Source organism: Anopheles ziemanni, chromosome 2 (genome assembly GCF_943734765.1).
Source record: "Anopheles ziemanni chromosome 2, idAnoZiCoDA_A2_x.2, whole genome shotgun sequence".
NCBI classification, from domain to species: domain Eukaryota; kingdom Metazoa; phylum Arthropoda; class Insecta; order Diptera; family Culicidae; genus Anopheles; species Anopheles ziemanni.
The window spans coordinates 15878843-15905683 of NC_080705.1; the positions used below are offsets into that span (position 1 = coordinate 15878843).

At 45.6% G+C, this 26841-nt stretch overlaps 6 protein-coding genes across 7 annotated transcripts; 2 read left to right on the plus strand and 4 right to left on the minus strand.

Moving 5' to 3' along the window:
* Positions 1 to 8853: 8853 nt before the first annotated feature.
* Positions 8854 to 10786, minus strand: LOC131294890 (phospholipase A2 group XV-like). Its single transcript, XM_058322943.1, has 4 exons — positions 10532 to 10786; positions 9756 to 10130; positions 9162 to 9684; positions 8854 to 9079 (listed from the first exon to the last, which is right to left on the minus strand). The coding sequence occupies exons 1-4, from the start codon at positions 10701 to 10703 to the stop codon at positions 8854 to 8856; spliced, it is 1296 nt and encodes a 431-aa protein (XP_058178926.1). The 5' UTR covers positions 10704 to 10786.
* A 1035-nt stretch (positions 10787 to 11821) lies between these two features.
* LOC131285927 (cell division cycle protein 23 homolog) lies at positions 11822 to 13827 on the plus strand. Its single transcript, XM_058314783.1, has 2 exons — positions 11822 to 13010; positions 13084 to 13827. Exons 1-2 carry the CDS (start codon positions 11888 to 11890, stop codon positions 13806 to 13808), a joined length of 1848 nt encoding a protein of 615 aa, XP_058170766.1. The 5' UTR covers positions 11822 to 11887; the 3' UTR covers positions 13809 to 13827.
* A 252-nt stretch (positions 13828 to 14079) lies between these two features.
* On the plus strand, positions 14080 to 15508 carry LOC131281651 (CBY1-interacting BAR domain-containing protein 1-B). The gene is made up of 4 exons (XM_058310998.1): positions 14080 to 14745; positions 14853 to 14885; positions 14953 to 15234; positions 15308 to 15508. The coding sequence occupies exons 1-4, from the start codon at positions 14080 to 14082 to the stop codon at positions 15506 to 15508; spliced, it is 1182 nt and encodes a 393-aa protein (XP_058166981.1).
* A 547-nt stretch (positions 15509 to 16055) lies between these two features.
* LOC131294908 (heat shock factor-binding protein 1) lies at positions 16056 to 16806 on the minus strand. Of its 2 annotated transcripts, none has more exons than XM_058322963.1 (2): positions 16520 to 16806; positions 16056 to 16434 (listed from the first exon to the last, which is right to left on the minus strand). In XM_058322963.1, exons 1-2 carry the CDS (start codon positions 16616 to 16618, stop codon positions 16297 to 16299), a joined length of 237 nt encoding a protein of 78 aa, XP_058178946.1. In that variant the 5' UTR covers positions 16619 to 16806; the 3' UTR covers positions 16056 to 16296. The 2 variants fall into 2 exon arrangements, with proteins under 2 accessions (XP_058178946.1, XP_058178943.1); XM_058322960.1 differs by having other exon boundaries at positions 16056 to 16452.
* A 157-nt stretch (positions 16807 to 16963) lies between these two features.
* On the minus strand, positions 16964 to 18391 carry LOC131289122 (growth hormone-inducible transmembrane protein-like). Its single transcript, XM_058318330.1, has 3 exons — positions 17920 to 18391; positions 17371 to 17840; positions 16964 to 17307 (listed from the first exon to the last, which is right to left on the minus strand). Exons 1-3 carry the CDS (start codon positions 18373 to 18375, stop codon positions 17220 to 17222), a joined length of 1014 nt encoding a protein of 337 aa, XP_058174313.1. The 5' UTR covers positions 18376 to 18391; the 3' UTR covers positions 16964 to 17219.
* Positions 18392 to 22646: 4255 nt separating this feature from the next.
* On the minus strand, positions 22647 to 26139 carry LOC131282131 (mediator of RNA polymerase II transcription subunit 15). The gene is made up of 4 exons (XM_058311533.1): positions 26042 to 26139; positions 25786 to 25925; positions 24885 to 25704; positions 22647 to 24803 (listed from the first exon to the last, which is right to left on the minus strand). Exons 1-4 carry the CDS (start codon positions 26098 to 26100, stop codon positions 22685 to 22687), a joined length of 3138 nt encoding a protein of 1045 aa, XP_058167516.1. The 5' UTR covers positions 26101 to 26139; the 3' UTR covers positions 22647 to 22684.
* Positions 26140 to 26841: the final 702 nt, after the last annotated feature.

The window sequence follows — 26841 nt, forward strand, 5'->3', positions numbered from 1 at the left end:
AGAGGGAACGAAGGTGGTGGACAGTTCGGGGGGGGTCAAACAAAATTTGTGATGATAGAAATAATTGTAGCATTCGATACTCCTTTCGGCGACGATACCAACGACAGCCCCCCACTCCCCTCACCTCCTCCTTCGCTCCAGCCCATTTCAGCGAGGTAGTGTAGTGTAATCTTCCCCTCCCCCCACCCACCGTTACATAAATGTATGTGGGTGTGTACGTGTGTCTGTGTGTGTAATGTATGTGTACATTGGTTTAATCAATCATCGACGTCGGCCAGCTCGTCGCTCTCGTGTAACGATCAACCACCCCCCCACCACCCCTCCCTCCCTCCCTCCCTCCCTCCCTTTCGCAAAGTTTACTCGAATTATGTCACACGTGCGTGCTAACATCATCGTTACGAAGGCGCCTTTATCGTTTTAGCTAAAGGTGGGAAACCTTCCCGATGCGTGCTGTATAGAAAACACGGTACGCATGTGTATGCGATACTTACTTTAGATTATATCGACCCGGAGATCATTTGCAAATCTTTCAAACCAATCCCCCAACCATTTACTCGTTCCGAGCTCTTCGTAACACAACGCCTACGCCTGTCGATTCGTGGAAAGGTTAAATGGATGGAGGAGTTTATGTGCCGAACAATGTTCAGGGGAATACAAAAACTTGATCCTGATTCGTAGTAAAGAAGTAACAGAAAAATCAAAACCCCCCGTCTCCATCAGAAGGAACGGAGGGAAAAAATGGAAGGCGCAGTGGTTACAAAAAAAAACAGGAAACCAGCAGCCTTCCGCTCAATCGAGCCTCATTAGTATCACATGGAAACCGGTCCGGCTTTCGAGGCGGAGATCTAGAGATAAACAGAGAGGAAGCAACGGGACAGAAAACGAACGACAAAAAAAAAGAAGATGGAAAGGAGCGTCTGTAACATCGAATGGGTGCCACGTGGCGCAGATTCCGTGCCACGGTATTAATTGATTATTTGTTTACCATTTTGCCGCCAGCCTAGCAGTCCCTGTAGGGCTCGGAGCTCGGAAAATCACAAGCAAACAGCTAAGCCTGGCGCCGAAGGTTTCACCGTTTTTTTTTTCATCTCCCATCATCGATCGATGTATTTGAGGAGCAAGGATGCGAGACCTCCAACGGATGGTGCTCGTGGTGCACACACGGACACAATGTGTTAAAGGGAATTTTCCATCCCCTTTACCGATAGCGGCGGGGGGAAGGCATGGAATTTTCCATCTCATAGGATATTCGTTTTTTTTTTTTTTTGTACCCAATGATCGGCTCGCCTGGTGAATTCACTCGGAATCGATTTACGTTTCCATCGACGACCCATACACATAACGCATAGTGCTAGTGAACATCAGGTGCGAATGGCTATCCGATTATGACTTCGATCACGATTCATTCACCAAACTGATCCCGCCCCAGGAGGTGGGAAATTGCATTTACCCAAGCGAACCGTGCCGCCATGTTGTTTGTTTAAAATACCCACACCCAACCACTCGAACGTTGGCGCACTTTGTAACGTCAGCATTGACAGAACTGAAACGACCAGCGGCAAACCGAGTGATTATTTGATTGTTGTGCTGCCCTTCCGGACATAATTAATTCCATCCACTTCCATCAAGCGACCTGCTTAATGAGCCATCGATCTCGTTTCGATGGAATTCGATTCCTCTTTCCTGAGATATTTGAACTCACCAACGGATAAATAGCTCCGGGAATGGCTGACCATGATTGGCTGATTCTTTAGTCCTCCCACTGAAGGCTCCCACCCTCGAGCGTTTATTTTATTTTGAACGACGATATTTTGCTCGGCTTCCAAGAAAAGTCCTTCGGCGGCGAGTGAACCCTGAGGCCCCTTACTTCAGGGCATTCGACAACGTTGCCTTTGTGTTTGCTGGTAAATCCTTTTTTCCACCGAAAAACATCCTCTGCACTATCGGAACTCAAGCGCCAATGTGGGGTGGGGAGGGAAATTGAGACGATAACATTATGTTTATTCCACGAAATGTCACCTTTGATTGGTGATGATTTCGTTGGCTCTGTTTTATGGTGCAAGTAGTTATGGGGAGGATATTTTTAACGACTCGTTCGAATCGGGAACCTCCAATCAGCATATCGACGGCGTGGAAAACTCCGCTCAGCCAGGGGAGGATCTATTTTGGAACCTTCCACCAAAAACATGTGACGTACTTGGTTTTGAGCTTTCGTGGGCACGTAGCAAAGGACAAACAAATCTTCAGCCAAGAAGGCAGATTCCCCCCGTCTCGCAATGAATCATTGCTTGCCAGCGACGTGAGCACGTTATTAAACGGTTCGACGAGATGTTTCTCATGACGAATGGGCCCGGCGTCTATCCCTCCCCCCCCAGCGGCCCCGGAAAAGCTAACGGGAACTACATCGCGCACCTGCGCTTCGTTCGGTCCGGAAGGCCCGGATGCATTTCAAGAATTGGCCCTCGTCGTCGTTTGACGCAATTGCAAACCAAACCAGGTGCCCTTCCTGTTCTCCCGCCATGCGCCCAGGCAGATGAAGTGAACTGTCAGTGACAGAAATGTATCTCTTAGTCTCCCGGGGAGGGGGGAAAAGAAAAACCTCCCAAAACGCCGTCGGTTAGAAGCGTACGACGGCATTACGTTTCCTCTTTCCGATTCCTTTCGTCCATCTGTTTTGGTTGGATTTCTGTTTTGACTCATCGTATAAATAGATCCTCCACCTGAACCTGCCCGCCTGTGTGTGTGTGTGTTTGTGTGTCCAGCCCGAGTGTGAAAAACGTCATCGGGGCAAGTCGCCACCAGGTTGCCATTCCCTTCGGCGACACTTCCGGATTATGGAGTTGGAAAAATGCAAACATTGGACGAAAGGCGGGTATGGACGGGAATGAATACATACCTATCGGGCAGCTTCCTGCCCTCTCGTAAGCCATGGACGTCATCGCCCATTGTTCCGAGCGACGGGTCCCGCGTTCGGGCCCTCCCTAATGCGCCATGACGCCGGCGGCTTTGGCTACTATTTTTGAACGACCCGGATCCGTACCGGCGAACCGCACAACTCCTCGACCGTACGTCATCGAGCGAATGTTGCCGAAGAATTTCTTTTCCCACCGTCTGCCATTGACATCCTGGCCGATTTCGATACCGATCGAGACGAGTTTCCAAGGATGGTACCAAGCAATGGTACTCTAGGGGAGAAACGCACGCTTGTTACCCGAAAAAGTGACCGCGGTCACTAGCATTGCGAATAATGAATGGCCAACGTCCACCAACCGAGAGGGGGGAGGAATACATGGAATACGGGAAACCGAGACCATTCATAAATTTAGACCCCAGGAGACACGCACCAAGCGCGTGAACCGAAGCACGTCTCGTCAGGATTTTGGCGATCATCTTGCGCCAGTCGATCTCCGCCGTACTTTTGATGCCGCACCGGACAAATAACGCATTTATTCGAGGAAATGTTTGGACCACAACGCTTTCGTTGGATCGGCAAGGGGTAAACATTTTGGGAACCGATTGATGTTTTTCACCGGTTTGCTGGTCGGTACCGCTGGCCGGTACACTTGTTGGCAATTAAAGCACGGCATCAATAAACCTACACTCATTCCCCTTCCGCCGCTATTCTGGGAAAAATAAATGAAAGATTTGCAAATCTGATCGACAACCCCCCGGTGTACGGTGTAGTTAGGAATAGGTTACCCTGGGAGACACACGTTTCTGCAATGATCGATTACTTTCTTCCAAACTGCAAGTCAAACAAACGGACCTAGTATTTATATTCAAAACTTTTTTGGTTTTCTTTCGCATTCACTCTCTCTTCTTTTTCTTGCTGTACCGTGTATCCGTCTCTATCACTTACTAGCAATTGGATTCGAGGAGTTAATTTATAAGGGGGAAGGAACATTTAAAATTCAAGTAAGGCTGTGAGTATTGTTAAGTTTTACCCCTAAAACAAATCGCGTGTCTTAGTTAGAGCCCCCCCCACAGAAAAAGCACAGGATTAAAGATTAAAAGATTAATCAGAACTACGTAACGAACTCGATGTAATGTTACCGGAAGCGTCGTTTATCGCTCGCTCCCTGAAGAAGGAGCAAAGAAACACCCTATTTAGATGTAGATGAAAGCATTGTGTAATGAAACAAAGTGACTCAAAAACAAACTGAAGTTCCAATGTTGGAAGAGAAACGTAAGTTAACACGTAACCCGGCTTCCCGAACGGCGGTGAACAACTTCGCCTTACAAGCATACAACCGTTTAACCGAACGTCTGATGTAGGAAAAGCGAAATGGCGCCTGGATCAAATGTCGGTCCTATATCAAACTATATTTAAACTGAAGTGGATAGGAAAACTATCGGGGGAAAAATACTTTATGAGGACTTTTTTCGCCACGAGCAGCACAGGACCTGCAAGAGTTTTTGGGAAGATGCTTCTTCCGAATTCAAAGTTTACGCAACTATTGTTGAAAAGCGGCTGTTGAGTGGTTTTTCGAGCCGAAAAACACAAGCTCGACACGGACGACTTGGCACTCGGTTTAGGATAAGATTAATAGAACTTAAGATTAACTACTCCCCAACTAATACTTCCTCTTACTCAGATATTCCCCTCCCTCCGCCCCAGCGAACCGACGAGCTCTCGGACTAATTTCCTAATTGATCAAAAGCCCACTCAGACCCCGGTCGGCGTGGAATTGATTTAATGAGCAAGTGATTGATAGGCACGACCGGTGCAACGTTTGACACGTGGCCGGAAAGGGCAAAGTTAACGGATGAAACAGCGGAAACAGCGGAAATCCGCGATGATCGATTTGATGTTGTTGTCTTACTTTCCCTTCAATTTGTATTATTAATTGGTAAGTGTTGTCGATAGTAAGGTCCCAGGCAACTTAAGTTAGGCATTTAAGAACAAATACCCTAAGCTCATGGGGTAAGGACCCTCAAATTGGGTTCGCACTCTCAAACCCATTTTGGTTTAAGGAAATAAAGATTCAATTTCTACTAAATATTTGGATTTGCTTTATATTTCCCATAATTTATACCTTATTGGCTAGTATCCGAAATGTTCAACCAACAATTGCATGCATTCAATCAACGTGTCAACTCGTTCCTCGGTGTATTATCAAAGTCTTCAAATTGCTTTGCGTCATGTTAACGCATTACGTCGTCAGTCCGTGGTATAATAAACAAAAAAAACATGGAAAATGAAAGAAAACCATGGAAAGCAAACAAACGTGCGAGCCCTTCCCTGAACATCTGCAAATAGTGCTCAGCGGTGGATATTAGCTGCCGTCGTGATTTATGAACTCCGTCGCACGTTGCTGCGGTTTCTCATGATTTATGGCCGTGACACTTTTTTCTCCCTCCGATGTGTTTTCCTCCAACGTTTTCCCGATCCGTGGGTGTCCACGATTGGCATGTTCAGGGAGGGAAATGTTCAACGTGATTGACCATCTCACGCTATGTCTGAACCCATCGATTGGGAGATGGGAACGGCAGTGATATTAGTATCGAGGGAGAAACGGTTTAACTTATTGTGCTGCTCCACTCGCGCTCGAAAATGGTTTGCCCACCGGTTTCCAACACAACTTCTCACAATGTCAATACGATGATAGTAATCTAGCCTTTAGATAAAGCTTCGGGCTAGGACGCGCGTCTCGAGCACGTGATAGTGTGGTCCAAATTTGCCGCAACGCACGAGATTCCGAGAAGGCAACTTAGAACGGATTACCGATGCTACTTCAATGCCGCCTTTGATGAACTTCGGGATGAGCGGTTACTCTAGATGACATCCTTTAGCTGCAGCCTTCGCCTTCTACAACATGAACACGTGAAATTCGAACAAAATCGGGTTCGGATGTACAGATAAGTTAGAAAACGTGCTGTTCATAGTTCATGAGGGGGAGGATCCGGAATGTTCAAAATCCCTTCAATTTGAAAAACAATTGGGTTCCTGCAGTTAGTCATAAAAGTAAACAAGTACGTTTACAGCCAGTTAGTCGTTAGACTATAAATTTGATGGTAATAAATAATATAGGAAAAATCTCAAAGATTCAATCCCGCCATGAACAGCCGCTTGGTTTGATTCTTGTGCTAGCAGCTGTATACAGCACGTGTACATTAACTAAAACAAACAAGTAGGGCTGGTTAAATGACTGTAATTTCTATCGTGAGTTGCAATAAAATGCGACGTAGGAAAATTGACTTTGAGCTGTAAGTTTGTATTTTTGTTTATCGTTGTTCATTCAAACGAAATTGAAATAATATATTAAATAATTCCATCCCGCCATCAAAGCGTAATTGTTTGCTACTTTGATAAAACTTTAAACTAGTTTATTGTAAGAAACACCATTTGGTGTGCAATTTAAAATGTGAAAAAATTATATTATTCAGGAGGTTTAATAATTCTATCGTGTTTGAACCACCAACTCGTTTTCTAATGGTAAACATCAACGCATGAACGTTATACAGCAATACTCCAAATCAATTCGTATTGCGCAGCATAACATTCGATTCATCATTCTGCTTCTCCACCTTCCGATCGGCAACTCATCAAAGTTTCGCAACAATCATATCTGGGCAACAATCCGAAGCATATAATTCTTAAGCAAACTAGTTACACCGGTATGAGGTTTCCCATCTGTTGCATCGACTCTTAACTCGCAACAAACAAATGGCGAAACTTTTCTATTACGTTTGTTTGGCTGTTCAATTACGCGTTACTTTGGAAAAGAAAATAAGGGAAAGGGTTGGACAAGGTGAGATGATTGCCCATGATAATTACTGAAGGTACATGATAAACAGGCGGGGCCGTGTTTTTGTTAGTTGGTGCCGTTGACTGGTCAGTTAATTTTTTCATATTATTTCTCATAAGAATTACTTTCGTTACGTTTACCACGGAAGTGGGGGAATTGAAAATTTCGCAGGCGATAAAGTTTCGTTTACCCAACCGCAATCATTTCGCAATTGTTGCACAGTTATGTAGATGCCACTCCGTTGGCCTGCGTTGCCATTAGGCAAATTGTGGTGGTTGACAACTTCTCCAACTCCTAGGCAAGTCGACGACTTCATCACAGTCGGACACCGTTCGCCAGGCCGCCATTGTAAACGCAAGGACATGAGGAAGGTTTGTTGGGTCTGGACGGAAAATGCTTCATCGGGTTATCAAACTCGCCTGCTCGTCCCTATGGCCCGGCCACGAGCAAACTCCCTTGCGAAAATCGACGGGAATGATTGGAAAACAACGTTGTGAACAAACACATACGTCGCGAGCGCGGTCACAAATTCAACACACGGCTCGTGGTAGGCCGCTGTGAAAATTGTTGTTCAGCCGAGAAGCAGTTACCGTAGCCCACGTGATATGGCTTTCGTAGTGCGCATTCGACGCACACTTGCCACCACTTTTGCTTTTGGATAAGCTACCCTGGAAGGGCTGAAGCATAGCGAAGCACGTGGCTTCGAGCGTTACTCGTTGCTGCTAGGAAAGGCAACGACCGGAAAACTTCCCTATCCTGACCTTAACGCCCATTGCCAGAGACGGAAAGGGCCTTCTGGATTTCATGCAGGGAAGAAGAAAGCGAAGGCTGGGAGAAATGATCAGAACACATTTTAATGTTACACACGCGAAATAATGGAGCTATTTTTTCCTGCATGATGCATGTATTTCATTCAAATCCAGTTTAATATGAATTTGTTCGAGAGAGAGGAATGTAAGCTCCTGACTCTGTTCCTCATAGTTTAATATTTCCAAAATTGGTTGATTTTAGTAGATTTCGCATTTCTACTACCCACGTGCTATTTTTATGAACAGCCCATGTTTGTCTTTTTCCGCAAGGACGCATGTCGAGGTCGTAACAATTTGGAAATGTTAGATAGCAAACACATGTCTTTAATTATATTCAGCGTTTTCTACTCCAATGGAACAATTCTTATACAATGTTCAATGATTTCCAACAATTCTCCTGCGCGTCTAGTTAATTGTTTGAAAATAACGTGATTTTTGAATATCAATCATGATCTGTGAGGAAGGCTAAGCAATCTGAAAAAATGCTAAGTATTGAAATCGAACCCTTAATCTCGTTGATTTGCATAAATAAAACATTCCGCCGAACACTTAATCTCGTTTTTTATTTGCTTAAACAAAATTCCGCATAACTGGACCGGGAATTTATCTGCAAGAAGGTTTAGACACACAAATCAAAGCACGAAACAACCAATAGAACTTTGGGAATTAAAATTAAAATACTCCATGGCACAAGAAAAGAAATACATCGTCATACGGATCGTCTCCAACTAAGACAATTAAACAAGAAATGCTAACAGATTGTTCTGGGTCGTCTAAAACGACACATTTACTTACCTTCTCACAACAACTTCCTCATGGAGAAATGTCAACCATTCCTCTCTTCGATCAGCATTCGTTCCAACGTCCAGTTCTATTGTTCCTTGCGCCGTCAGTCTATAGGTGTGTTACGCAAACACTTCCTTCCACCACTACCCCATAGTCTGTGAATTTAAATGCCGTTTACCATCGGCTCGTGAAAAGTTCTGGTGCCAAGCAAACCGGAAAGGTCACTACCGTCCGTTTGGATCGATCGATTAGAAAAACCTATGGCGAAATTGTGCGTATTTTCTTTCCATTACGTGCGGCAAGGAATGTTTGGTGTTGCGCAAGCACATACAAGTTAGTTGCTAGGAAAGTAACTTTTGATAATATGTATTGATAATCGTTTACATTACTTTTATTGCTTTAAACTCGTGGTACTGTAAGTGAGTTTCAGTGTCACGGATGAGATTCGGTTTTTTCGCAGATTTTTCTTATCTAGTAGGTAATAAAATCAAATCAATGGCACTCTTCCGTTACAGATCCGAGAGAAGAACTTTCATGACGCTATCGATGACATTAACGTCGGCCAAAATGCTCATGTGGTCCGCACCGGGAAATTCTTTGGTGTAGATCGGCTGCTTCTGCTGGGTTGCCCACTGTTTGCACGCTTCAAGCGATCGGGCATTTACCGTGCCATCGCCGGCGCCCATCTTTAGCACGGGAGTGCCGCTGAGATCGTACGATTTTTGGTATTCCAAGCTGCAAGAGAAGAATGCATTTCAAAGGACGGAACGGAGAGACGTTACGGCAGAGAGTAAGAGAGAGATAAAGTGCAACTTACGATTCAACCGTGTTAATTTTGCTTCCATAAAAGCAATGCAGTTCAACGCCGGGTGCAGTAAAGTTCAACGTGTACGGTAGCGTGTCCTGGCGCATTTCCCACCCATTACGATAATCAAGGTCGTTAAAGAATTCTTCCATCTGATCCATGGTATAGATACGCGATTGCGTGCGGGCAAGCACCTCGTTCGGTTTCCAGAAGAGCGGTGACGGCAGTAGGAAGGCCAGCGACGGGTTTGTGATCTGTTCCGCTCGCATTACTTTGCCGCTGAGCGCGAACGCACCGAGATCGTCCCCGATGGCGTACACCTTCAGCGCTTTCATACTGCCCGCCCAAGCGCCAGCAATCGAGATCACTCGTCGGATGTATTTCGCCTTCCAATCGGGCGTTTGCATCTGAAGAAAATGCAGCGTCATCGGTGCCCCCATGCTGTGGACGACGAAAGAAACCGGAATCTCCCCATTCAAGGTATACGTTTGCTCGACTAGATACTTTAACGAGAGGAAGAACTCTTTGTGTTCATCTGGAACAAAAAAACAAACAGGGAGGAAGTAAGATAAATGTTTCATGCAGCGTTTGGCAAAAAAAACCTACTCGGCCCTTTTCGGAAATCATAAGGCGCTCCCACGATGGATTTATCTCTCGCATAACCATTAGAGACGAGTGCATTGGCAATGTTTACAAAGTAAGCGCCAACCGAAGCATGAGACGGATCGATCCATTCCACCGTTTCGGACTGACCGAAGCCGGGCACACGCGTAACAACACCGGGAGAGTTGCGAGTCGTGCGTGTTACGTTATCGTACTCCAGCCGAATGTTGTCGATCCAGCAATCAATCACCAACGGCAGAAGCAGTTCCTTGTTCAGCCAGATGTTAAAGAAAGTGGTGGTTTGTTTTTGGCAAAGGATCGACACTTTGCTGGGTTTGTTGAGCATGGCATCCATCTGACTTCCGCCATCACCGGGAACTGTAAAGAAAACAACGATGAGACAAGGGGAAAAAGGAGTCGTCATACCAATCAACTATAAAAATCTATTGCAATGGAAGTTGATAGTAAAGCAGCGGTATTACACCAATGAAACACCGTTCTGTACGTTCTTTGCATGCTTTACAGTAGTAAAAAGAAGCATGGCTACATCTGGATGTTATTTACACCGCACGATAATCACGAGACACTACTTTGCACCCGGATGGTATGATGTCCAACCAGTCATTTACGTAAATTTCCTTGTTTGCTCGATCGCTCGCTCGCCAGTGAATCAAGCGTTGTTGTTATTTTCTTATTGATAAGCGACCTTCTCGGCCAATAATCGTCTAGGCTACCGCTATCGCGTGATCGTCTGTCGTCCTTTTACTCCGAATACCTACCAAAGATGACCGGTGACAGCTTTCGTCCTGGTTCCAAGAGATGTTCGTATCGTTTAAAGAGCCGTTTGAGGGAGGCCAAATATTTTCCACCATGATTGAAAAACACGCCGGAGGAATGTGGGCAACAGCAAATCAGCACCAAGGAGAATACTAGCAGGAGATGGACACGCATGTTCGACGAACGGTGCTTAATTATTTAACGAAATTACACTGTGACGGGAAGAAATGCAGGCTATTCGACCGCTTTCGTGGATCGATTGATCCGATTACGAAACACAAACCGAAAAAAAAAGACGACCAATCAATACTGAAAAAGCGCGGTCCACTCGAATGCGAAAACACAATGTATTGAACGGGGAAATATGCCTGCTACGCAAAACAAAATGCACAGGCTCGAGTGCACGAGACTCGTTTTTCGGTTTTATGCTTGCCTGTAGGGTTTATTCCACACGACTGAACGGCCAGGCCGAAACGATGCCGGCAATCAGTGCCAGAGCTGGTCGGGAATCGAACAACCGGGAATTGTGATTTGATAACACCAGCAGAATTCGCTTCCCCCAACGGCACGCCAACCCAGAGCGTCCCGCCTGAGCAGCTGTTGTGGACCTGATTGACCTTATTTTGTTTTGCACACTGAGAGTTTACCGAGCGTGCGTTGACGTCGATTTTTTGTTTACAAATTTTCCCTGTACGCAGCATAGAAACTAACAGCGATAAGTAAAGGAATTGGTCGTAGAATCTTTATAAAAATATATGAAATACGGTGTGAGTTGCACTGGGAACTGTTTCTCGAGGGCAGAGAAATTCATAGAATAAGGCTGGTGTCAGTGCTTTACCGCACGATCTTTTGACAGACGAAAATGTATGGGATTTGACAGCTGCAAGGTTCGCACGATTTCTCCGCACGACAAAATCAAAATCATTTGATTTTATCGGATGGACGCATCCGATTTTATCTGTCAACAAAGTTGGACTTTATAAACTCGGAGTTGAGCCTTTCATCTAAGAAAAATAATAAAATTCATTTAATCGTCTTAGAATTTAAAAAATTACAGAAAAATTGGCGGACCTGTCGTCCGACAAAACATCGTGCGGTAAAGCAATGACACCAGCCTAATCGTTAAACGCATTTTTTTATTTGGAATCAATAACTTACAGCTCACTGACAGCACTTGAACCAAGATGTATAGCGTTGTGTAATCTATATGCACCTTGGGATAAAGAAAAGTCACTTTCGGCGTTTGTAAATAAACCCGGCGTTTGATTGTATATTTCCGCGGTAATCCCAGCGAAACCGTGTAGTTTTGTTTTAAATCAGTAGTCAATTAAGGTAAATTGCTCCATTACTGCTTCGCAATGGATGAAACATTCACAGTGAACCTGGCCGAAGCGAAACTTGACATTCTGAACGGCATCGTCGAATGCAACAAACGCGGTTTGGTGCAGTGTGCCAAATGGCTTGCCGAACTAAATCACGGGCTTCCCCAGGATAGGCTGGAACGAAAGGACGACCACGAAACGTACGATGCGCAACGTGCCGGTATCGCCGACAACGAGTACGACGATTACATACTTGCCAAGAGCTATTTCGATGTGCGCGAGTACGACCGAGCGACCTACTTTACGCGAAACTGCGAATCGCCTGTGCCCAAGTTTCTGCACATGTACTCAACGTACATGTCGATGGAAAAGAAGCGATTGGACAACATGACCGACAGCTCGGTAGTCAGCACCAAGAAGCACGCAAAAGATTTCGCCGATCTGGTGTCCACGCTACGCACGGAGCGCAGTCTCGGCAAGCTGGACGGATACTGTCTTTATCTGTACGGAGTTATACTGAAGAAGCTCGATCTCACCATCCTCGCCGTGCAAGTGTTTGTAGAAGCAATCAATGCCGAACCGACGCTCTGGAGCGCTTGGGTGGAGCTAGCACCGCTGGTCACGCACAAGGTGATGCTGCTCGATCTGAATCTGCCTAACCATTGGATCAAGCAGATTTTCATCGGGTACGCGTACATTGAACTGTTTCTCAACGATGAAGGAATCAAGATCTTCCAGCACCTGCTGAAGATTGGTTTTGGCAAATGCATATTTATACCTACCCAGTTGGCCATTGCTTTCTCGAACAAACGGGATGTCGATCGATCGATTGAGATATTTCAGCGCCTACAGAAAATCGACCCGTATCGTTTAGATAATCTCGATTCTTATTCCAACCTGCTGTTTGTGAAGGACATGAAAACGGAAATGTCTCACCTGGCACATAAGGTTGTGGAGATCAACAAGTACAGTCCGGAAACGTGCTGCGTCGTCGGGAACTACTATAGCATCCGAGCGGACCACTATAAAGCGGTAATGTATTTTCAACGGGCACTCAAGCTGAACCCCCGCTACCTATCAGCCTGGACGCTGATGGGGCATGAGTTTATGGAGATGAAAAACACTAACGCCGCCATACAAAGCTACCGGCAGGCTGTTGGTAAGTAGTCGAGCCTCGTGGGGTCTCTGGTTGATTTGTATTATCTTTATTTTTTTTTTTTTTGTAATTGTAGAAGTCAATCGGCGAGATTTTCGGGCATGGTACGGCCTCGGCCAGGCGTACGAGATCCTCAAAATGCCTTACTACAGTTTATACTACTATAAAGCCGCCCAACAGCTGCGACCATATGATAGCCGAATGCTTGTTGCGCTGGGAGAAACGTACGAAAAGTTGGACAAAGTATCGGACGCCATCAAGTGCTACCAGAAGGCACACAGCGTTGGTGACATCGAGGGTGTGGCATTGTATAGTTTGGCCAAGCTGTACGAGAAACAGGGCGAAATGGAGAAAGCGATTCCGGTGTTCCTGAGCTTTTGCCGGGACGAAAAGGTGGTAGCCGATAAAGCATCACTGTATCACGCATATATGACCCTCGCGAACCACTACGAGAAGGTTGAAGATTTTGAAAAAGCGTCCCACTTTGCGTATAAGTGTTTAGACTACGAAGACACGAAGCGGGAGGCCGAGTCGTTGCTCAAGTCGATTGCCAACAAACGGGGACACAAGTTGGCGACTTCCTCGGGTACTACAAACATCGCTGCGGCAAAGGCTGCTACAAACGTAGAAGATAAGCCTGACAGCGAGTCCACCGATACGTACGGAGAGGACATGGATATGGATGAATCGAACATTTGTAAAACGGTGGCGGAGTTGGCCATGGGCGAAGAAGTGCCGTTAGTAACCAGTGAGGAAATACCAGAGTTTCAAATGGAGGATTCATTCGACACGAATGAGTAATTGTTAGTAATATTTGAAAAATAAATACAATATTTTCGCAAAGCACAACGGCCTCGGTGGAGTAACGTTAATTTTTCTTTCGTTCAGTGGTATGTATCCGTTTTCTTGCATGGTATGGTTGAATGCAAGTAAATCAATCGGTTGGTATCCTAGCAACCTAGGTATCCTAGGTGCCCCAACAAAATGATCGGATAGTTAACGGCAGTTGAAAGCCATTCGTCATACACGGACGACGCATTAAATTGAGTAGAACGTAAGCAACAAAAACACAATGCTTCGCAGTGGCAATACGACGACTATTTTGTGCGAGGAACAATCGAAGTTCATACTCGATCGTATTGGCTCTGTGGAGAAACATTTTAGCGAGCTGTGTGGGGCCTTTTCGGAGTACACGCGAAAGGTGGCCAGATTGCGCGACAAGTCCGACGAACTAGCCCATGCAACACAGGATTATTGCGATGCGGAAAAGTACAACCGAACACTGGCGAACGCGCTTTCGAGTCTGGCCAAGGCGGTTACGCTGATCGGAGATTTCCAGGATACCGGTGTCAAGCGGCTGGAGACAAAAATTGTCGCCGAACTGTCGCAGTACGAGTCGGTGTGTAAGCACTGCAAGGAGGGCGTAAAGGAGGCTTTGCTGGCGCGGGACAAGGATTTGGCCAAGCGAAAGCAGCTGGAGCAGAACAAAGCTCGCAACGGGCGCTACAAGCGTAACACGAACGACACCGAAATGATCAAATCTAATTTGGAGGTCGCTAAATCGCTAAAGGATATCGAGCAGCTTGTCGAACGATTCGAAAAACAGAAATTACGTGATATTAAGGACTTGCTGCAGAGTTTTGTACTAATTGAGCTGAAAATGCACGCGCAGGCGATGGAAGTGCTGTCGGCTACTTATCAGGATATTAGTGACATTGACGAATGCAAGGATCATCAGGTGAGTGGGGAAATACTACGTATGCAGTTAGCAAAGGGTAGAACTTGAATTATTGTGAACCATTTTTCTTGCACTCCCTTGCATACCAATCCACATGGAACGGGTAGGGAATACACAAGGAATTAAAACGCCAAAACAGGGTAACAGATTTTTAAACTAACATTTTTCAAAGAGCGAACAGTTGTGAACTAATACATTTCTTTACAGCAATTTAAAAAATACCTGCAGCAGGATACCATACCCGACCGTTACTTCCTACAGCGGATAAAGTCGCAATCGATGGGCGCCCTTAATGCTACATTTGCCGGGTTTTCTGGTGGACGTAAAAACAAAAGTCTCAGCTCGAACTCCCTCAACTCGTCGCAGGAACAGGAACAGGAAGAAGCTCCCGGGACATTAGCGGGGGTTGTCGAGCAGCAACGTGTGCAAAGACATCCTACAAGTAGACGTTCGAACAAGACTTCGGTGCAACAATCCGTCGAGTCATTGGTAAGCGCATTGCGTGGTTCTAGGATTATACAGGGTGTGAAACATGTTTATCATATCTCTTTCTTTATAACAGGATTCATTGAAACATGACACTTCCACTGAATCAAAATCGTCGTCAGAAGAAGATGATAGTGAGGACAGTGAGACGGTGACGGACGAAAACTCCGAACTTGCGATCAAACCGATGCGACCAACAGTTGTTGCGGAACCGGCGAAAAAAAGCCAGGTCGATTCCACGTTCAAAATTATCAAACTAAAAGATTTCAATCCATAGTGCCGCCGAATGACTAAGATAGAGTTTTGTATTTGACTTTTAATTTCATTATTCATTGCAGACTTGGGAGCTTATCATTTCTGTTCTTGGTGCTAATGCTAGTGGCATGACGAACCAAAGTAACATTCCTAATATGAAAATCCTTAACGAAAGCTACCGTCGTAACCTAGTAACCAGCCCTGTTGAATCGAAACGAAACCTATCAGATCCATTAACAATCCTACCCATAAAACCATCTTCTCGTACCTTGTGGATTCGATCCATCAGGTACTTCCTTACACGGTTCTTGTGGGGTGAGTTATCAAGTTCCTTTCCTATAAAGTGATTGTTTCTTTTTTATCTGACGATCACCATGATACAAAAATAAAATTATATACCTTGTGAAAATAAGTGTAGCCTGTCTAAAATGTGTAAAAAAAGGCATACATTCCTTTGAATGGACTATTCGTAAACTGAACTTCTGGACTGTCTTACGTTGCTTCCAGGTGTAACCCATTTTCGGCCACTACCAAGTAACAGTTGTACAAATAAAGATTGCTGGATTACATCGAACGTCTGAGATGTTATTTCTTATATTTCATGGAAATAAATCATCCGGTGAGGCATTCCGAATTAATGCTCCATGCTCCTAGCAAATTACTTGTTTTTAAGTGCAATTTAATGGTGAATCGATTGTAAATGCATGCGTGTGTGTGGTGTAAAATAAACCAAACCGAGGGCACCGTAATGTACGACTACTTCTCGGCGGACCAATAAAACTGTATCCTTGGTGCTTGAGGTCGCTTCCCTTATTTATCCTGTCCTTCGACACCGGCTTGCTGCATCAGATCGGCAATACTCTTTTCCAGATCATCTATTCTGGTGCCCATGTCGTCGATGCGTGATATTATCTGATCCGACATTGTCTGGAACTTGTCCTGCACGTTCTGTAGTAGGTTTTGCACCTTAAGAAAAAGAAAATATTGCAGCATTTAAATAATCTGCTAGAGGCACTTTTGCGGCTGCACTTACGTAGATGGTTAGCTCCTGCATGTTTTTCGGATCAACATTACTGTTGAGCGAGTAGTTCTGCTCCGCGTCGCTGTCGATTTCTGATTTTCCATCAGCCATTGCTCAGATCACTGTGGTTTTCCGTTTCAGTTGGAATAATTTACCTCGACGACTTTGCGACCTACCACTTCCGAATACGCTTGGCAACTAATGGCCCGTTCTATCTACAATAGTTTCAGCAAACGAAAGGGAAAAAGCACCCACCCACTTTTGCAATCGAATAAACAAACCAGCAAGCTTTGCAAATCTGATTTTCACCGTTCAATCGTCACAACTGTCAGTATCGGTTGCCACAGTGACAGGGATATATGGTATGCTGTCAGTTTCATTGCCCTATGCTGTTACTTTATTACAACTTAATTTCTTTCATTTATAAAAAGTGAAAAATACTCTTAATACGTTGGGGAACAGTCTATTTACATACTTCTTGGTTTAGTAAATTGTACAATTTCAAGTGTTGCTTCTAGAGTCCCATCTTCCATTGGTATAGTTCATTGAAATTGATCCAAGCCAGCGATTTAAATTCTTATTGATCCCTGGGGAAAAGTTATTGTGTGCAATAGTTAAACCTTAAACAAAAGCTAGGTACCTGATTTAATGCGTAACTGTGTATGAATTTATGTAATTTATCACTATATTGAGTACGCAAAGAAAACACGCTTTACTTGCGTCGATTACCTCCTCCACCAGCCAAGATCGTAACGATTCGAATGAAGATATTCAAGGTGTCCATATAAATAGATATCGCCCTAAAACAAAGAGAACATTGTTATATAAAAACATTCTAAGCATACGCCTACTGGCACACTTACGAATTAACTGGATCGAATGGACGAGCTGCGTAGAGCGGATGCATTTCGGCTCGTTTCACTATCTTTTGAGTATCGTAGAGCAGGAAGCCGCTGAACAGGAGCAAACCCCCGTACAGTGAAAGCGAAGCTATTCCTGCGCCGAGAGCCGTCGTTGGCGGAAGCCACATCGATGCCAGTGATGATGCAAATACCACACCCAGGCCGATGGCAAGCGGTCCACCCATGTACAGAAATTTATCACTGGGCGCACAAACTGCAACCGTCGACAGGCCACCTACCACACCAGCCGTATACCAAGCGGCCCGAGTCAAAATTGCACCTCCAACGAAGCACATCGGTGCGATAACGGCACCAAGAATGGCCGAATGCACTGCCCAAGCGAGTTGTTTGGTTCCCAGCCCCGGGCTGTACGGGATCGATTGAGCCACCATTCCGGAGCCAATCATTACTGCAAAAGTACCGAGAATCGACTGCAAAATTAATAAAAGCAATTAGTAATTCTATTTCATTTGGTTTCTTGGGGAGCACATGTATGGAACGTAATACTACCATCCAACCATTTCTCGACACCAGGCTCAGCAAACGGGGCGAACGAAACACTGCCATAGCGCTTGCGGCCGAGATAGCCACCGAGCCGCCAAAATACAAGTACGTATCGCGTATACGCTCCTTCACGAATTCCGGCCAGAGATGGGAGTTTTCGAGAGTGCTTGTTCCACTGCCCAATCCAAGTCCGTAGAAACATAAGGCTCCCAGTCCGAGGGCAGCTCCCCCCGCCAAGGCACCCTTTCCAATGGCATAAGCGTTCGGACCGGGTGGTGCCATCGCTCGTTCACGAAGGCTCATCCGTTCGGCTCGTGCAGTCCATCCGGTCGTATTGCTTCCACCTTTAACATCACGAGCATACTGTCGGAGCACCGGCTGCCGCTTGGGTACGGTTTGTAGTGCAGACTTCAGCAAAGTAGGCGAGACCAACTGCCTACCGCAAGCCAGACGGGACAACATCTTGGTACCTGCTCTTGCGTCTAAAACAGAAGTGTAAAAGATTGTTGACCGATTTTACTAAACTCAGGCGCTAATTATATACGCATCTGCGTTGCGTGAATACATCTTGTTTACGTCGAATGTTTTTGTCGCATTGAAAATGATGCAATTCGCTGCAACTCAAAAATCACTGCTACATACCTTTAATGACCAAATTCTGGCGTAGAAAAACTTGATGTCGAACACAATTTCACAATTTTCGTTTAAGACTCTTACTTTGCGTTGTTTTGCGCTTTCAACAAAAGATTCAAACGGAGCTCACAAATCGACTGTTCTTTTGTACTGCTGTTTAGATGGAAATTCTTCGAAGATTCTCGAGCATGACGTTTATAAATATTATATCCCTTCAGGAACGGCTCATCGTACAGCAGCAGCGGTTTAAATTTTTATACAAATCCTAGCCTGCTTTGTGAAAAAATTGAATGTACTGTTCTATTCCCTATTCTTGTAACCCGTAAGCGGATGGTTGGATTGCTGACGGTTGCCATGGAAACCGATCAGAAAGGCTGGGCAAGATAGCACAAAAGAAGTCTTTCGCACCATCAGTCGACAGTCAATGGTTATTCTAGTCGGTCACGGTTTAGTGAATTTAGAAAATGATGAAGAAAACTAATCTGAATGAAAGTAACTTCAAAAAGAAGGTGGCGGTTTTGGACAAAATTTCGAATCCAGAAGATTTGTTCCGTAAAAGCCGGAAGTTACTAACTCAATTCGTGAGTGTATTCAAACAAGGGTCTTGCAGAGAAACCGGAGAACTTTTAGAAGAATGCTTGATAACTCTGCAGAAACTTAAGGTATGTATAAAGAAAATACCGTTTATTCCCCCAAAACTTTATTCGCAACTCATAATTATCAAATCACACATTTCCTAATGGTCTCACAGGAAGGTTTCGAAAATATTGCCGAGAATAAACTACAGCTCGGGGATGTATTTGATGCTATCGATGTTCTGTTCGACATCGGACGACATGCAACAAATTCATCTTGTTCAGATAATGCCTTCCGTTGCATCATGGGAATCATTGCTGGGATGGAGCAGGATGACCTTAGAAAAATTCATAAAACATTTCTCAAAAAGCTGTGAGTAAAAAAACAAAACTATGTAAACTATGACCTTACCCAAAATTAATATTCCTTTGTTTCAATCTTACTTTAGAGCCACTCTTCGTGATTTCTACGGGCAAAGTGTTAGTGGGCGTGTAATGATGGTCTTCATTGAACTTTTGATGAACTATATTGGCTCGTTTCCGATCGAGTGTACGGGAAAAATCGCTAATGATGTGCGGCTCGCTCTCGCTAATACTGGTGATCAAACGCTGTTAGATTTAACGGAATGGAATAAGACACGCACTGCAGAGGTATTGCTTGCTTGGGAAAACTAAAAATTAGGTTAAGTTAATCCCACTATGCTTTATATTGCAGCTCGCGCGGTGCTTTGCGAATCATATACCAGGAGCAAAATTTTATTTGCTTGCTGTTAACAATGGTACTATTGATGATACCAATTTACAACCTGCAGCGGTAAGTGTTGACGAGCATCACAAGATGCAAAACATCCGTTGAGTGTTGTGATAAATAATAAAGAATTGTTCCTTCACAGGGCTCCGGGAGTTTCATCACAGAATGGAACATCCATACACAATGCCTGACCATTGAAAGTCGTGTCAATGATTGTGATGAAATCCAGGTTGTACGGGTACTATTTGCGGATATAGTGAATTATTCGTTTTTCAGGTACACACATCGTTATTCTATCAACTGTGCATAATATAAATAGTAACTAATTACATTCTTTCGATGCGGTTACAGCAACAATGATTCCCCACACATTCAGCTCAAGCTTTCACAGAACATCGTTAAACTGTATACTGATTATATAGCTGATATTCAGGAACTGCAGCTTTTCCTAAAACTAACGATGGGAGGTAAAGAAACGAAAATGTTGACCCCCCTGGATATAGGCATAAAACATATAAAACTTGATGACTTTGATGCTGAAGAAAGTATTGTCGACCATTTACCGGAACCGCCTCAGCAGACGACAGCTGCTCCAGGACGTTTGTTGAATCTGGAGCAATCTTCAATTGCCCTTTCGTGGGGACGCCTTGATACTACAGGAAGCATCGCAGGTGAACTAGAAGATGGTGCTTCATCTCCATCCTCCTCTGCCATAAACGAGGTTGTTGGGACGGATGACCGAAGTGGACATTCAACATTCACACCGTGCACGCGCCGTCGTGGAACCGTTGCGGTACACAATATAGCAAATAAGACAGGTAATATAGTGTAAACATAGCGTATAATTTGAAACATATTGATCGAAGCTACTTTCTATTTCATTTCTATTTTTGATAAAGGTCCACAAAGCAGCGAAAGGGATAAAAATGGATGCAATCAACTGGGCCAGGATCCATATGATTTAAAAAATATAGCTAACGATGGTGACTTTTCTGAAGGTAAAACGCAGGGAAGAAAGAAAAGAGTTGCACAAAAACCCAAAGCCAAGAGCCCGTTACCATCCCTGGTGAAGAGAATATGTTACAACAGGGCTACTAGTAGTAATAAAAAGAGCTGTGACTCAACAGACGTCGCAAAGGTCGTCGAGGATATAGATATCGCCGAGGACAGTGACGATTCGTGGCAACCAGACCGAAAAAAGCCGGCTAGATTGAATGTTCCACGACAACCCACAAAGCGAACGAAAAGGTCCCCCCCGATCCAAAAAGCAGCTCGTCCGTCTGGCATGGTTTATGTAAGCTCAACTACGACTACTACAACAATGAAACAAGGTACGAGGGGCCATTTCAACGCTAACATCATTCTTATATGAAATATTTCTAATTGCTAATGCTGTTCTTTTCGAATAACCAGGGCGCCGGGTTTCGGTCACCAACGTTGAAAAGTCTACATTTGTTCCGCAACAGGAACCTGCAAATACAACACAAGAAGAACCTGATGACTCGCTGGTTGAAGTGTTGCAGCAGATTCGGGAGAATCCGATCTTTGATGCTCAAGATTCTTCGACTGGCTCCTTTGGCAACAAGAGGAAGTCCCCCCCGGGTCGCTGTCTGTCTTACGGCAGCACCGTAGAAGTCGTTCCGAGCGAATCGATTCAACCTGGAACAGATATGGTTCCCGCAAGTTTCTCAATCTTAAGTTTCGAGCAAGCTTCCGTCGATAATGGCCAATCCGGTACAAAGTTACAATATGTGCTAGATAATATTGTCGCCCCGGGGGTTGAGGAACTAGCCCGGTCATTTGGTAAAAAAATGCACGAAGCAAATAATTACTACGAGCATCTGGTCGCTAGCTGCGATCCACTGTTTAAAGCCATGGCCGAGAAACACGCGCTCTATCTCCAGCAGGAACAGGCTGCTTCTCGAACATTGGATGAATTTCTGCAGCTGGCTCACAAATATAAAAAGTAAGTGCTAGAGAAACATTTTTGTCATTCATGAGACTTATTGTATGTGTGATAAAATCTTTTTAGAGCTCGTCCTACCGAAACCGAACTTGAAAAAAGGATTGCTGAAGCAGCTGAGAATGAGCGTCTTTTCAAAATGCAGCTAACTAATGAACGCAATAAGTTCAAAAACGTCATTGACGAAGCCGCTGGATATGATTGGAACAGCATGAAGAAATCTTACGCTAACATAATACAAGGAGCTCTATTTGGTAACGATTAGCCATGATATCCAATGATTATTACTATGAAAACCATTTATTTTATTCACCACCCAAATAAACTTCTTACTACATTTGTTCAATAACTATCATAGAAATGAAGAATATAATAAATAAAATAATAAAACCCATGCTTGAAACCGATATTTAAGCAGAAATATGAGAAAAAAATACTTCGATGAAACAGCAATGAATGACTTTCAAAAACAGCAATGAATATGATTGCGTATGATTGAACTGAACATAAAAAGTAAATGGGCAAAATGGAGGCAAAGTCATGCCCTTCTAGTTGCAATTTTACACGTTCAAAAACTGTTCTTGCTTACTTTAGCGACACTAAATTTTCTTTTGTCAACATTAGAACAATGTTCGGAGTCTGGTGGAAATGAAAGATTGTGCAATTATTTAACTCCCGAATATGATCTCAAACATACTCAAGAGTTTAGTGTCAAACAAAATGTATAGGACGTGAATGTATTTTAGGCTGGTTTTTGTAACTGCTTATTAAAAAAAAGATAATTACATACGATAAAAAAAAAACTAGCCATTGGTATATTCTAGATTCGGTCGAGATATTTTGCACACATTACATTCCGAGCAGAACACTCGTTGCGGTAGGAGTAACGATGGTTGGATTAGGTGAGCAGGCTTGGCGCACCGACATCTCCCACGTGTCCAGCAGATGGGACAGTGTGAAAAATCCGGGCAGCTTGCAGATGCGTGCCATAAACGATTTCTGCACCAGTATGAGGAACGGCGTGCCGTTGTAGTCCTGGTCGATCAGCGAGCAGGTCGGGGCGGTGTACGGATAGTCCTCGGGGATGGTGACCGCCACCGGTGGGACGCACGGTAGGTTCATATCGTCCAGCTTGATCATGAGCTTGATCGTTTTGGTGCCATTGATGGCGCACTGGTCGAGCGACACCTTGAACTTTTGATCCAATCGAGCAATTTCCACTTGCAGTATGTGTGGAATCTCCTGTGTGCTACTGCTAGTGCCACCACTCGCGCCCGTATTACCGCTGCCACCCATGCCTCCCGTTCCACCAGTTGTCCCAGTGCCAGTGGAAGATCCGCCTCCTGGCGCTACAGTCGCTCCGGACGACGTATCGTCCTGCGGCAGCCTTGGTTGCTTTGCCGGTGGTGGAAGATTTTTAATGTCCGGCCCGTACAACGCTTCCAGACAGGGCCGGAAGGTTCGTTGGAGCGTAAGGTTTCCGTTGGCGCTCTGCAGCGTGCTAGAGATGGCTTCGACCAGCGGATTGTTGGTCGGTGTCTCCCGGATCGAACCGAGCTGGCTGGTCAGGGCCGCTTCGCACTTGTGCAGTGTTTCGAGTGGAATGCGCACACTCGGATTGCTGAGAATCTCCAGCAGACGCTTCATCTTCGCTATCTTATCGATGTCATCGTTTTCCATCTTCGCTATCATGCGCTTCAGTGGCTCGATGTACTTGGTCAGCGAGCGATACTTCTCCCGGTAAAGTTGCTCGTCCTGTGGATTCAGCGGGCTCTGCACGGCTCCTCCCGGCTGCCCGGGCGTGTTCAGAGAAGCCCCGGGGGACTGACCGATCGAGCGCTGCGGTACGCTTCCCATCCCACCGACCGGGTTGGGCGAAGGAATAAGTGCCGGTGACGGGATCATCTGCTGTCCCGGATGCGACGGTGGTCCGTGCACTCCGGGGCCCGCCGGCGACGGTACGGTGGGTGATGGTGACTGGCGCAGGAAATTATTCGGCGTCACACTCCGAACTGCGCCACCACCTCCCGGGTACACGTTTCCACCCGGCATCATATCGGGCGGTTTACGAACCATCGGATTACCGCCCATTCCAACGAACCCACCCTGCTGGCCACCACCTCCGCCAGCGCTACCCAACATTTGGCCCTGGCCGGGACCAGCCACTCCACCACCACCGCCACCCGGTCCCATGGGATTCATCTGGTTTGGTCCACCGACGGCGTTAGGCCCCATGACTGCGGCCTGTTGTTGCAATGCTTGCTGCATGGGAACGCCACCGGGACCTCCCGGGCCACCAATCGGACCTCCGATTGCACCGACCGGCCCTCCGCCCCCTCCTTGGGCCATCGCGTTCATCAGAACCTGTTGCTGCTGTTGCTGATGCAGTTGCTGGGGATGCTGAGCGTGTTGCATTTGCTGGTGTTGCTGTTGGGCGAGCTGTTGCGGATGTTGTGGATGCTGCTGAGGGAGTTGCTGATGTTGCTGATGCTGCTGTTGCTGATGCTGCTGATGTTGCTGCTGTTGCTGCTGCTGCTGTTGCTGCTGCTGCTGCTGTTGCTGTTGAAGCTGCTGATGTTGTTGATGCTGCTGATGCTGCATCTGTTGCTGTAGTTGTGGAGTATGCTGTTGTTGCTGCTGTTGTTGTTGCTGCAACTGTTGTTGGTGCTGTTGAAGCTGCTGTTGCTGAGGATGTTGTTGCAGATGCTGCTGTAGCTGCTGATGCTGCTGCTGTTGATGTTGCTGGTGTTGCTGCTGCTGCTGCTGCTGCTGCACTTGTTGCGCTTGCTGCTGTTGTTGCTGTTGGACAACTACCTGTCCCATACCAGGTCCAGGGCCTCCATGGCCAACACCACCTTGCACTCCAGCATTCAGCTGACTCATCTGTCCAGGGCCAAGTCCCATTTGCACCTGATTTGGGTTAACTACTTGTGGCATTCCCTGCTGTTGTTGCTGCTGCTGCTGTTGCTGTTGCTGTTGCTGTTGCTGCTGTTGCTGCTGCTGCTGCTGCTGCTGCTGCTGTTGCTGCTGCTGTTGCTGCTGGCGCTGAAGGATCTGATTTGGACCCATTCCCATAGCTTGAGCGTTCATGCCACTGTTCGCACCTACCATAGGACCCATCTGATTTCCCGGATTGAGACCTCCCCCGACTACCGCACCCATCTGTTGTCCTCCCATGGTGTTTTGATTTTGTAGTTGTGCCTGGATTTGACCCATCACCATCGGGTTCATCTGATTAGGGCCCCCAGGGCCGACCGCCATCTGTTGAACCGGACCGCCCTGTCCCTGAGCCATCACTCCTTGCTGCTGCTGCTGTTGCTGCTGCTGAGACATGCCTCCCTGTTGCTGTTGCTGTTGCTGCATTTGCATCGCATTCAGTTGAGCCATTTGCTGCTGCTGCTGCTGCTGTTGAGGGCCCATTCCGACCATTTTGCCACCGCTCATGCCACCGGGTCCCATGTTGACACCCATCTGGCCAGGCATGCCGCCAACCATTCCAGCACCGGGTCCTGGACCTTGCATTTGATTGGGTCCCATCATGCCTACCATCTGGCCACCGGGCCCCGGGCCCATACCGACCCTATTACCCTGCATTCCTGCCGCACCCCCCATGCCACCCATTTGCATCTGTGGTCGCAAAGAGTGCAACAGGGTCGATGAATTCCCGGGACCCATTTGGCCACCCATCGGTCCTCCGGGCCCCATTTGACCCATCATCTGAGGACGGGTCCCTTGCGATGCCAGGTTTTGTAGCGCGTTTATAGGGTCCGGCATACCTCCTCCCTGCTGGCTTGTACCACCACCACCTTCTTGCTGCGCCTGTTGCTGAGCTGCGGCGGCTGCATTTTGTTGATTTTTATGTTTCGTATCTAGGAAAAGGTGATTTTAAAAACTCATCACATTGAAAACACACAACATCAAAACTCTGCGATGAACAAGACGGCACTTACTCATCTCCCGGACATGCAGAATCAGTCGGGCCACGAACCCGAGGTACTCGTCCTTATTACGAGCCTTGTGAAATACATGATTTTCCATTTCAATCCCATTTTTCGACGACGTCATACCAGTTTGTTGTATGGCCTCGTTACTGGAATAAAAACGAATACAAAATCGAGTGCCCCAATGGAACACCGGGAAACTTAGTAACATTTGGTGTGTCACGCATTCCACTGTGGCAGCCTTCCACTTCCTAGCAGCGCTTACATTTTATTGACGACACTTTGCCGAAAGTTACTCGTTTTCCATGAGTTATCTTCCGCCATTTCGAGAGGATAGTACGTTTTTCCAATTAGATAGCAATTTTCTCGAAGTTATCACGATAATATAACACACAAGTAAAAGATTGTCGGCTAGGCACAGCACAGGCTCTGAACCAATCTGACAGATTGGTTTTATTCAATAAAACTGCAGCGCGACAACAAGCTTCGACAACCTTGGTCACAGCTTGAAATAATGACTGAAATAGCCAAATTGTTAATAACTTTTTAGTTCCTTGACCAATTTCGGCAACAGACACCTCAAATGAAAGGTCTTGTGAAGGCAAACAACTTGGTACAACAAAGATTCCACCTCGAATTGAGGTTTACGAAATAAACATTTGAATGGAATGTGGGTACAGATAGCTTGGCAGGTAATTTCTGCTGAAATAACAAATTTGTTAATAACTTCATGATTGCTTAACCGATTGGTACCATGTTACCCCTCAAATAAAAAGTCTTTTGAAGACACACAGCTTGTGATACAAAAGATCTTTCTGTCTTTTCTAGTTTTTGAGTAAACTAATTGAGTGGGAAAGAGACAGCACTCTACCGGGAACAAGGTGATTAAACTTCGATTACAAAAAAGCCAAAGTCTGCCTATTTGATTTGATAACTACCCGGTTGACAGAAATTGACATTGTTGCTGGTACTATGTAGTTCCAGCAAGAGTCCCAGCAATCTGCCATGGAAAAACTTGCTGGTACTACATGACAGCTGCAAAAAATTTGAATTTTTGTCAACCGG

Bases quoted from the DNA above. Each gene is read 5' to 3' on its own strand.
- LOC131289122 (XM_058318330.1), bottom strand. From the start codon at position 18,375: ATGTTGTCCCGTCTGGCTTGCGGTAGGCAGTTGGTCTCGCCTACTTTG. The intron at 17,841-17,919 runs GTAGTATTACGT...TTAATTTTGCAG, and splicing joins TGTCGAGAAATGGTTGGATG to TCGATTCTCGGTACTTTTGC. The intron at 17,308-17,370 runs GTAAGTGTGCCA...TCTTTGTTTTAG, and splicing joins CCATTCGATCCAGTTAATTC to GGCGATATCTATTTATATGG.
- LOC131282131 (XM_058311533.1), bottom strand. From the start codon at position 26,100: ATGGCGGAAGATAACTCATGGAAAACGAGTAACTTTCGGCAAAGTGTC. The intron at 25,926-26,041 runs GTAAGCGCTGCT...TTTTTATTCCAG, and splicing joins CAAAGTGTCGTCAATAAAAT to TAACGAGGCCATACAACAAA. The intron at 24,804-24,884 runs TCAGCGCCAGCA...GCAACAGCAACA, and splicing joins ATGGGTCCAAATCAGATCCT to GCAACAGCAGCAGCAGCAAC.
- LOC131281651 (XM_058310998.1), top strand. From the start codon at position 14,080: ATGCTTCGCAGTGGCAATACGACGACTATTTTGTGCGAGGAACAATCG. The intron at 14,886-14,952 runs GTAACAGATTTT...ATTTCTTTACAG, and splicing joins AATTAAAACGCCAAAACAGG to CAATTTAAAAAATACCTGCA. The intron at 15,235-15,307 runs GTAAGCGCATTG...TCTTTATAACAG, and splicing joins AACAATCCGTCGAGTCATTG to GATTCATTGAAACATGACAC.
- LOC131294908 (XM_058322960.1), bottom strand. From the start codon at position 16,618: ATGGCTGATGGAAAATCAGAAATCGACAGCGACGCGGAGCAGAACTAC. The intron at 16,453-16,519 runs GTAAGTGCAGCC...CTTTTTCTTAAG, and splicing joins TGCAGGAGCTAACCATCTAC to GTGCAAAACCTACTACAGAA.
- LOC131294890 (XM_058322943.1), bottom strand. From the start codon at position 10,703: ATGCGTGTCCATCTCCTGCTAGTATTCTCCTTGGTGCTGATTTGCTGT. The intron at 10,131-10,531 runs GTAGGTATTCGG...TTTTCTTTACAG, and splicing joins GCTGTCACCGGTCATCTTTG to TTCCCGGTGATGGCGGAAGT. The intron at 9,685-9,755 runs GTAGGTTTTTTT...TTTTTGTTCCAG, and splicing joins TGATTTCCGAAAAGGGCCGA to ATGAACACAAAGAGTTCTTC.
- LOC131285927 (XM_058314783.1), top strand. From the start codon at position 11,888: ATGGATGAAACATTCACAGTGAACCTGGCCGAAGCGAAACTTGACATT. The intron at 13,011-13,083 runs GTAAGTAGTCGA...TTGTAATTGTAG, and splicing joins AAGCTACCGGCAGGCTGTTG to AAGTCAATCGGCGAGATTTT.